General features: G+C 31.6%; 1 protein-coding gene across 2 annotated transcripts; it reads left to right on the top strand.

The window, feature by feature from the left end:
- The first annotated feature begins 313 nt into the window (after nucleotides 1-313).
- On the top strand, nucleotides 314-8,328 carry LOC126879987 (uncharacterized). 2 transcript variants are annotated; one of them, XM_050643453.1, is made up of 4 exons: nucleotides 314-1,229; nucleotides 3,069-3,168; nucleotides 3,318-3,417; nucleotides 4,096-8,328. In XM_050643453.1, exon 4 carries the CDS (start codon nucleotides 4,242-4,244, stop codon nucleotides 8,100-8,102), a length of 3,861 nt encoding a protein of 1,286 aa, XP_050499410.1. In that variant the 5' UTR covers nucleotides 314-1,229; nucleotides 3,069-3,168; nucleotides 3,318-3,417; nucleotides 4,096-4,241; the 3' UTR covers nucleotides 8,103-8,328. The 2 variants fall into 2 exon arrangements, with proteins under 2 accessions (XP_050499410.1, XP_050499411.1); XM_050643454.1 differs by lacking the exon at nucleotides 3,318-3,417.
- Nucleotides 8,329-11,203: the final 2,875 nt, after the last annotated feature.

An 11,203-nucleotide genomic window follows, 5' to 3' on the forward strand; every position in this document is an offset into this window, starting at 1 on the left:
TACGCGTTTAAGAGGAACGGAGCAAAATGCAAAAGTTTGACGCAATTTTCAATGTGTTTTAAATGTATTCATTTTTTTCGAATCCTTAAAAAACTAATGAGTATTTTTAAAATTTTTTAAATCAGAATGAAAGACTACTTTTTTACCGAGAGCCGAAAGTCACTTAGAATAAATAAACAGTAGTAGAAGGGGAATGCCGGTTCTGCTACCAAGATATAGAAATCAATGTGTTAGAGAGAGAAGTACCTTTCCAATGAGTAAGAGTGAGATAAATGCTGACGTCACAAGGAATCTTCCATAATGGAATCTACCATAGTTATTTTCCGCTAGATGGCATCACCAATCCGCCATTTTTATTCCAATTCACCATTTTTATTCCAATCCGCCATTTTTATTCCATTTCAGTATTTTTATTTAAATTCGCTATTTTTATTCCAATTTTCCTTGACATTACGTTGAAGAAATCTACCATAGTTTACCTATTAGCCGCTAGATGACGCCATTTTTAGTCCATTTTTATTTAAATTCACCATTTTTATTCCAATTCGCAATTTTTATTCCAATTTGTCTTGATACAGATATTACGTTGAAGGAATCTACCATAATTCGTTCTAAATATAATCTCAAATAAAATCTCATACATAAAACAAATTGAATTCATCGATATGAAAAAGACTGAGTTGACAAAGACAAAAAAATCTAGAAGGAAGATATTCAATAGAAAAAGATTGCAAATTTTCAAAGCAAAAGTCTTTTAGACTAATTCGATTGTGAAAATTATATAATATACACAAGTAAAAAATCGAACTCCTATTGGTCCAATAAAAAAATCAAATACAACAGCATGTAAAAAGTCTTTAGTATTTTCAGTCCTATTGGCTCACATGATTATTTAACAGAATAAATTGACACAGAAAAATGAAATTTACCTCTCCGTAGATACGTCACAATATGGAAAGATATATTATATTAGAAACTTTATTTAATTTTATTTAATAGCTAAATGATATATGGAAAAATATTAGAAACTTTGCTTAATAGCAAAGCAATTAGAAGGTAATTTAAAAAATACGTCACACTAATTGATGGAGAAAATACAGTAATTAAAGACCCATCAATATAATTACTGGACTTTGATATAAAAACGAGAAAAGCAGTGAAGCATAGTGTATTCGAGTTTTCGAGGCAGTTAAGTACATTTGGTATATTGCAGTCAACATAGCAGTAAGGTGAGTACTATTTTTACTTTATTCTGATTTTTTATTTATATTCGTACCTTATATGTCATTTTTTCTGTTTTATTTTTCTAGTATTTCTAGATATTTTTTTCTTCTTATATATGATAGTTTGCTTCTTTGTTCCTGAAGCTGAACTGATTTTCACGTATCCGTATATCAATTGGCCATATGTGATAGTTGTATTGCTCTTTGTACATTGTTGTCTCTTTTTTGTAAATACACTGCTTCTCCATTCGTCTGGCTTTGTCCGACTTCCATAATTCTACTAAATAAACCTACATAAAAAGCATGGAAAACGAGTTGCAGCAATTCATATCTCTCGCTCTTTCTTACAATGTGTCAGAGGCATTCGATTTTATTGTGGATACCAGCTCTTTTTCTTTTTTAATTCTTAATAAAATGATCTAATTAGTTACGTGATGGGAATAAGATATATACAAAAATAAGAAAAAAATGTTTTATTTCTTTGGAATAAAATAAAAAAGCCAAGTTGGTTGACTGGTTTAAAGCTTTGCAGTGCAGGAGATTTGAACCTATGGTCTAACACTTACTTATTTTCAATGCAATTTAACAAAGCCTTAAATCACTCAACCAACGTGGCTTTGGACCTTTGCTCTAAAAAATAACGATGATATTCACATGTTACGACATTCATATTGATAATAAAAAGAAATAAATATTTTTCAAATAATATTTTATTCAAAATACTGTTATTTAGAGTGTGAGCTTTGGTACAGGACACCCATATAAAAAGCGTGGCTGTCCCCTCCTTCCTTCTTTCAGCCAACGTCTCCAGTCCTTTCTGTGCTGACATTTTCCATCTCGTCTTTTCTTTTAGATATATATTTTTGTCTTTTTGTTTCTGTTCTGACAACAGCATTTCCTGTCTTTATTTTTTAAGTGCTTGAATTACTTCGGAGGGAATGAAGTTGCATGAAGTCTTGCATTGCAGAGTCTTAATTTCTCGATTTTTTTGTTTATATTCACAACATATTTTAGTCTGATTTTAGCTTATATTCGTAACTTTGGATATATGTAATTTTTTTAGTCGAATTCTATTTATCTTTGAACCTTAATCTATCCAAAATTTCGATAAATCCTCAGCCCTATTTTTTCAAATTATTCTAATTAAACTAAAAGACTTTTGCTTAAAAATTTTGCAATATTATTTCTAGTAGAGTCCTTCCTCTATCTATCATAGGATTTTTACAGCTGTCACCGCCTTCCTTCTTTCAGCCAACGTCTCCAGTCCTTTCTGTGCTGACATTCTCCATCTCGTCTTTTCTTTTAGATATATATTTTTGTCTTTTTGTTTCTGTTCTGACTCAACAGCATTTCCTGTCTTTATTTTTGAAGTGCTTGAACCACTTCGGAGGGAATGAAGTTGTATATAGCAAAAAATAAAAGTCGTCTGTTGTTTTGTTTCTGTTGTATCTAGAGCCTTCTAGAGTTGCAGCAGATTAAAATCCTATATTTTAGTTTTTAGTATTTCTCTTAGAACTTTTTTGTTCTTTTTCTTCTGTTTTGTCCAGTGCCCCATAGCGTTGCAGCAGATTAGAATTTTTAGTATTTTATTCATACATATTAGTTCTATCTTTGCTTACATTCGTAACTTATGTATGTGTAATTTTCTCGATCGAATTACTCTAACTAAACTAAAAGACTTTTGCTTTGAATTTTTTATTAGAGACCCTTCGTTTGGATATATATGTTTTGTGTCGGTTCTATTCAGAGTCTCGTAGCATTGCTTCAAATCTCGCAATATTTTTTCTATTTTTATCGATTTTTTCGAAGAGTCAAGTTGTTTATAGCAAGTTGTTATTGTTTTAGGTGGATTTAGCAAAAAATAAGCAAGGTTTCATCCATTGCAGTGGAAAAGAACATCCAGCAGCCAAATTCAAAATCGTTGAAACTTAGAATAAAAAAGAGGGTAAGTGATTTTGTTTTTTGTAAACCATACATATAATATAGTGAAATACGCAGCGGGTTCGAAAATCGCACTAGCGATGCATTTTTTTTCTATTTTTATCGATTTTTTCGAAGAGTCAAGTTGTTTATAGCAAGTTGTTATTGTTTTAGGTGGATTTAGCAAAAAATAAGCAAGGTTTCATCCATTGCAGTGGAAAAGAACATCCAGCAGCCAAATTCAAAATCGTTGAAACTTAGAATAAAAAAGAGGGTAAGTGATTTTGTTTTTTGTAAACCATACATATAATATAGTGAAATACGCAGCGGGTTCGAAAATCGCACTAGCGATGCATTTTTTTCTATTTTTCGATTTTTTTCGTTCTATTTTCAAAGAGAGTTAATTTTAGTATAGCAAGTTGTTATTGAGAGTTTTGCTCCGAATTACATTTTTTTTGCATCGAAATTTTACAACATATTTCTATTAGAAAGCCTCCTATTAGATATGTTTTTTGTCTTTTTTGTGTTTTCTGCAGCGGGTTCGAAAATCGCACTAGCAATGCATTTTTTCGAAGGGAGTGAATTTTAGTATAGCAAGTTGTTATTGATTTAGGTGGATTTAGCAAAAATAAGCAAGGTTTAAATTCTTAAGCAGCAGGTTCGGAAATCGCAATAGCGATGCATCTTTTTTTTCTATTTTTCGATTTTTTTCGTTTTATTTTCAAAGAGAGCGAATTTTAGTATAGCAAGTTGTTATTGAGAGTTTTGCTCCGAATTACATTTTCTGCATCTAAATTTTACAACATATTTCTATTAGAGAGCCTCCTATTAGATATGTTTTTTGTCTTTTTTGTGTTTTCTGCAGAGGGTTCGAAAATCGCACTAGCATTGCATTTTTTTCAATTTTTTCGAAGAGAGTGAATTGTAGTATAGCAAGTTGTTATTGTTTTAGGTGGATTTAGCAAGAAATAAGCAAGGTTTCATCCATTGCAGTGGAAACAAACATCCAGCAGCCAAATTCGAAATCGTTGAAACTTAGAATAAAAAAAGAGGGTAAGTGATTTTGTTTTTTTATAAGCCATACAATATAATATTAAAATGATTAAGGAAATAGTTAAACAGTCGGATAATCTATTATTAACTATTAAAAGACTTCGCAAAATAATTTTTGATAAATTTACTCAAAATGATGCTAAAGTGTGGTTAAAGCGATTAAATGCACATATTTGCAAATGTAATAATTTAATTAAAGCTAAAAAATTACCCATTGGAACTGCTAGAAAATTACAATCAAACGTAGGACATTTTAAACATTTTCGAAGAATAATTTTAAATTTCAATAGACGTGTTGGTCTAGGACTTAATTCAAAATTACGAAATAGAGTAAAATGGGAAAATGTCGTTTCAAGCTTTGCAAGCCGGATTAAGACAGGGGTTATAATAAATTTATATCATAAGGATGTAGGACCGTTTTTGGATGATGCTTTTACCGTATTTAAACAAAAAGTTAAAACTGTTTTGAAATCTAATAGAATACTTAAAGTCAACACTACTTTGTGGGGGGAATTTATTAAAAAGACAGGTGACAGTGAGAGTTTAGATTTGATACATTTTAACACTAAAAATGTCATTATAGATAGTTATTCAACCGATTTACACATTTGGTTTAGCGAAAATGTTAAAGATATAATTTTTAAAAAAATGTCTGAGTTTGCAGAAAAAGGTTCAGGTGCCGCTCTCTCTAAAGTAATCTCATTAGAAGTTAACATCAATAAAGTCGAAATTGGGAACGGATCATCGTACATTAAAATTCCTGAGCAAATTCAAAAGCGTCATGCATGTATAAATATCAAAAATTACGATCAAAATTGCTTTTATTGGGCGATTATTAGCTCTCTTTATCCAGCTAAAATACATACAGAACGTACGTCGGCATATCCATATTACAGTACGGCGTTGAAAACGGAGGACTTGGAAGCTCCAATGCCTTTAAGTCATATTACAAAATTTGAAAAAATAAATACTATATCAGTGAATGTTTATGCTTTGGAATTAAACCAAGTTAAGGAAAAACAATTTTACGAAGTAGTACCTGCTAGACTTACACAAAACAAGCTTGATAGACATGTAAATTTGCTTCTAATTCAGGATAAATATTTTCCAAAGTTAAATGATTACGACGCTCCTCCTAGTGACGATGAAAATATTGAAATAAAATATCATTATTGCTGGATTAAAGATATGTCTAGGTTGCTAAGTTCTCAGTTAAGTAAGAACGAACATAAAAAATATATTTGTGATCGCTGCATGAATTATTTTTACAGCGGGAATAAACTTGCGGAGCACGAAGAGTTCTGCAGAGACATAAACAAATGTAAAATGACTGTTCCCAAATACGATCATGTTGCTTTTAGAAATTTCACATACAAACAAACCACTCCCTTTATCATATATGCTGATTTTGAATGTCAGTTACATAATTTTACAGATTCTAATGTAAAACTGAGCAAAACAGCAAAATACCAAAAGCATGTACCTTATAGTGCAGGCTATTACTTTAAATGTGCTTACGATGACAGCTTATCATATTTTCGAAGCTACAGAGGTGAAAATTGCATGGAGTGGTTTGCAAAAGAAATGGCTGAAATATCCAAATTTGTCGATTCTAAAATAAAATCAATTGTACCTATGGTTAAAAAGCCTAGTACAAGTAAGGCAACTGTCTGTCATATTTGTGAGAAACGCTTTTTAGCTACAGATATAATTGTGGTAGATCATGATCATTTTACCGGAGAGGTAAGAGGATTTGCACACCAAGCATGCAATTTAAACTTCAGAAAGGTGTTTGTTGTGCCAGTAGCCTTCCATAATTTTAGTGGATATGACTCACATTTCATGATTATCGATTTATGCAAACATGGGCACCTGAGCTTACTTCCTATTAATAAAGAAAAATATATTTCTTTTACTCTACATTCAGATGAGCATAAAATTAGACTAAGATTTATCGATACTATGAGATTTATGGGAGCTTCACTCGATGAATTAGCATCACTTTTAGATACTTCAGAGAAGAAGATTTTAAAACAAGAATTTTATAGTTTAGATGATGATGCATTTAATTTATTAACTTGCAAAGGAGTATTTTGCTATGATTATGTAGATAGTTTGGAAAAATTAGAGGAAACTTCTTTACCTACAATTAGTCATTTTTATAATAAATTATGTGATGAACATATTAGCGAACAGAAGTATGCTCATGCGCAGAAAGTTTGGTGTACATTTGAATGTAAAAATTTGGGAGAGTATAGCGATTTGTATTTAAAAACAGATATTTTGCTTCTGGCTGATGTATTTGAACAATTTAGACAAAAATGTAGGGATACGTACCATTTAGATCCTGCGTGGTATTATACCATACCAGGTTATACATGGGACTGTATGCTTAGGTATACAAAATGTAGATTAGAGTTATTAAAAGATGTGGATATGATTTTGTTTATTGAAAAAGGCATAAGAGGCGGAATATCTGTGTGTAGTAACCGATTTTCGGAAGCTAACAATAAGTACATGTCGACATATGACCCCACACAACCCTCTAAGTACATCATGTATTTAGATGTAAATAATCTCTATGGTTGGGCTATGAGTGAATATTTACCCTTTGGAGGATTTAAGTGGATTGAAGATGTAACCAAATTTGGTCTTGCATCTAAATCCACTAAACTTCCCAAGGGGCATATTGATATTATGTCAATTCCGAATGCTGCGAAGGAGGGCTATTTCTTTCAAGTTGACTTAGAGTATCCACTTGAATTACACGACAAACATAAAGATTTTCCATTTGCTGCCGAACACCGCATTCCTCCCGGTTCAAAACAACCAAAATTATTGCCAACTCTTTTTAATAAGTCAAAATATATTATTCATTATAGAAATTTAAAGCAGGCTTTATCTAACGGATTAATTTTAACTAAAATACATAAAGTTTTGAAATTTAATCAATCTGCATGGCTGCGGCCCTATATTGAGTTAAATACTAACTTACGGGCTGCATCTAAGAGCAGTTTTGAGAAAAATCTCTATAAAATGATGAACAATGCTGTGTTTGGTAAGACCATGGAGAATATAAGGAGGCATAGAACTGTAAAAATATGTAAAAATTGGAATGGAAGGTATGGAGCCAAAAACTTGATTGCAAGTATTCGGTTTCACAGTCGTACTATCTTTAGTGAAAACCTGGTGGCCATCGAACTAACCAAATCAGTAGTGTGTTTTAATAAGCCTCTGTATATAGGTGCAGCAATCCTAGACATATCAAAATTATGTATGTATGATTTTCATTACTCCTTCATGCTTCCAACGATGGGAGAAGAAAATTGTATGTTATTGTACATGGATACAGATAGCTTCATCTATGAATTACAGTGTTTAGATGCATATAAGGAGGTTTTAAAGGCACACAACTCTAAATTCGATACATCTGACTATTCGGAAAATAACCCGTACATGATAGAACGGTTAAATAAAAAAATCCCCGGTCTAATGAAGGATGAAGCTAATGGAAAAATTATTACAAATTTTATTGGTCTAAGATCAAAAATGTATACATTTAAATTACAAACAACTGATGAAGAGAGAGAAAAAGAGAGAGAACGTTTAAAACTGAAACTAAACAAGGAACAAATTGATTGTGGTATTCAAAATTTAGGTATAACCAAAAAAGCAAAAGGTGTAAAATATAATGTAGTCAAAAATATAATCACATTTGAAGATTTTGAAAATTGTTTAAAAGAATACAAAATTAAAAGCACAAACCAAAGGTGTATTCGGTCATATCAACATTCAGTATTCAGCATAGAGCAAACAAAAACGGCCCTAAGTCCTTATGATGATAAACGATATTTAATACCAGAATCCTTTAAGACGCTTCCCTGGGGGCATTGTGATATACCATAATTTTTTAGCAAAAATATAATCGCTTTAAGACGCTGAGGGCATTTACTTGGATATTAAAAATGTGTATGGCTGGTGAAAAGACACAATCACTTTTCCTCAGTAATTTTTAATAAAATGACTATTGTACAATATTATTTTTTCATTATCCTTTTGTAAATATATTACGAAAATAAAACAGAAGTGTTAAATACATAATATTTATTAACAAATAAAGTTATTCAAGTCATTTACAACTTTAATTTTATAATAATATACATAGTCTCTCATAGCATGGCTTAACAAAGTATCTGCTGGAGAAATTTCACAAAACGCAGTCATAGCTTCAAACGGACCACATAAACTAGTATCTGTACAAAAATTCTGTTGCAAAAAATATACAACATTTGTATAATATGCATGAAAGTTTAAATTTTCCAACAACGATATGCGATGAGTCACTATACTGTGGTGTACTTGTAGAATTTGCGTAACATCATTTTCATCTAAATAGTATTCCACACCATGTTTTTCAATAACAAGGAACTTGATTGAATCCAACACCAATTGTCGTATCTTGCAGTAGTCTCCACACTGAAACTCGACAGGATCAAACTCGTCTGCATAGAAAAAATCATTCATCTTTTGTGAAAATAGGTTAATTATGTCACTCCACTCAAATTTGTCTATACTAATTCTTCGACCGTCGAATAATTCTTCTTTTATGGCATGTTGACATAAAATGACGGATGCCGTAAACTGTCTAGCTGGAGATAGACCAACTTTAATTATGTAACTATCTAGTGGAAATGAGGCTTCTAACAAGTAGTATGGTTCATTCTTCGCAGCTTCTTCGAATTTTGCTAAAACTTGGTCTAGTTCGGCACCATAATTGATTTCACTTGATGAATCATCGAATACCACAATAGAACTTGATGAACTATAACCACTATCTTGAGAACTCATGTTGAAGAGCGAGGTGAACTAACTGAGAGCGAGGTTGCTGAGCGGTCTTTTATATTGCGTCCCTCCTCTTCAAGGTTGCATTCGCATTAAAAAGTACTAAACCACATCTTTATTATTAATCCAACTATTATGTTTACTATCGAGACCCAGCCATTGAACATACATCTTATTTCCGCGTCTGTGCAATACTTTTTCAATTAAGTAAATGTCTGTATTTTTTGTTTTCTGTAATTCTTCTTCGTAGAATCCTCCTCTAATAGGCGCTCCAGTCATATCTTCAATCAAATATGTTGTGGGATTTGTTATTTTAATTTCAGTAATTTTAAATAGTTCTGTTGTCCAATTTGGCTTATATCCCTTATCAAAAAGGTGTTTATTTTTACTAATACGCACCATATCACCAACTTTCAATTTTCTTGTACCTGATATTTTCAAGTGAGTGTAATATTTTCGTAAGATTTCTTTTTCGTTAGATTTATTAACATCAATAGGTCTAAGTCGAATTTTGCTGTGTTTCGTGTTATTGTAGTCTTTTGTAATTTGAGGCAATGTATCTATCCATTTGTAAGTACCATTAAGACTGAAATACTTGTAAAGTTTTTCCTTCAATGTTCGAATAATTCGTTCACATATGGCTGCTTTTTTAACACTAAAGGTATTATAGTGATTAATACCATGTTTTCTTATGAGGTTTTGAAACTTGGAATTGAAAAATTCTGTACCTTGGTCTGTTTGTAAATTTTTCGGAACTCGTTGAGTTTGATTTAAAATATCTGCAAACGTCTTTGTTATTTCCTCCCCTGTTTTTGTCTTTAATGGTCGAGTCCACACAAATTTTGAAAAACAGTCAATTACGACAAGAATGAGCTTGTAAGATTTATTTTGATTGGCATAGGATCTCATCTCAGCAATATCCATTTGCCATAAATCATCTAGTCCTTTAATGACGGTTCGTCGACGAGGATAATTTTTTCGTGCTGGTTTATGTAATTCGTTGACCAATTGTTGTTTTTCTTTAGACATTACGAATTTAAACTTAAGACGATTGTCCCATGAAGTAATGTTATCTACTGCGTTCTGTAATGTAGGTTACATTTGATTTATTAAGTATTTTCGATGGGAAATTATTTTTCAGGACAACATTTGATTTATTCTCTTGTTAGTCTTATTTACTGTCAAGGTATTTTCTGTAGCTTTTTGTAGATTCAATGCCTTGTTAATCCTATCTACTGTCACGGTATTTTCTCCAACAGATTCTTGTTTTATTGCATTCTGGATACTTACTGCTTTTTGTAAATCATTCATTTCTTTTGTTAAATCAGATATTTTCAAGACAGCCAGTTTATTTGCATCAGATAACTCATTATTTTTTTTATTAAAATTGCTTTCAATCTTCCCGATGGAGTTTTGAAAGTCAGAAATTTTTTGTTCAAGTTGAGTATCTTTTGAACTATATTCTTTTTGCATCAAGGTAATCTCTTTTCGCAGAAAATTTTTTATATTTGCAATGTGGTCATCTACATATTTCTTGTTGGAAAGATGTATACCTGATACAGGAGGATCTCGTTTAATATCCTTATTTACTGCATGTATCTGGTTTTGTAAATCTAAAATGGATTGTTTGAAGCCTTCACGCAGCTTTTGAATAGCTTGTTCATTAGAACGATAATGATGACGACCAAACTTATCAACACTCATGTTGGAAATGATGTCTAATCTGACCTAACATTAATATATAATATCTGCTTCACGTAATTCGTTGATAATGGCAACAATTTCGTTACTATGGGATGTGTTTCCTGCTTCTTGGGAAGCAATCAACAATTCGAGTCTATCACATAGTTCATTTGGATCATCCCAATATACATATTCAATAGGATTATCGTTGTAAATCAAATGAGAAGCATCGATGAACCCTGATCCTTTGGAGGTAGATGAAGTTGCTGACGATGATGAACGAGTTGCTTTTACTACTTCTAAAGGCGATTTCTTTGATGTAGTAGACCGAGTTTTCGGTGGTGAACGAGTCGCTTTCTCTTGACCTTCGAGAGACAGTTTCTTTAATCTAGTAGATTTAATTTTCGGTGATTGCTTCTTTGCTTTTTTAGGTTTAAACAACGGTTTGACAATATTAAGATATTTTTCTGCAGTTGCACCGT

The sequence above is a fragment of the Diabrotica virgifera genome, chromosome 2 (genome assembly GCF_917563875.1).
Source record: "Diabrotica virgifera virgifera chromosome 2, PGI_DIABVI_V3a".
Taxonomy (NCBI): Eukaryota; Metazoa; Arthropoda; class Insecta; order Coleoptera; family Chrysomelidae; genus Diabrotica; species Diabrotica virgifera.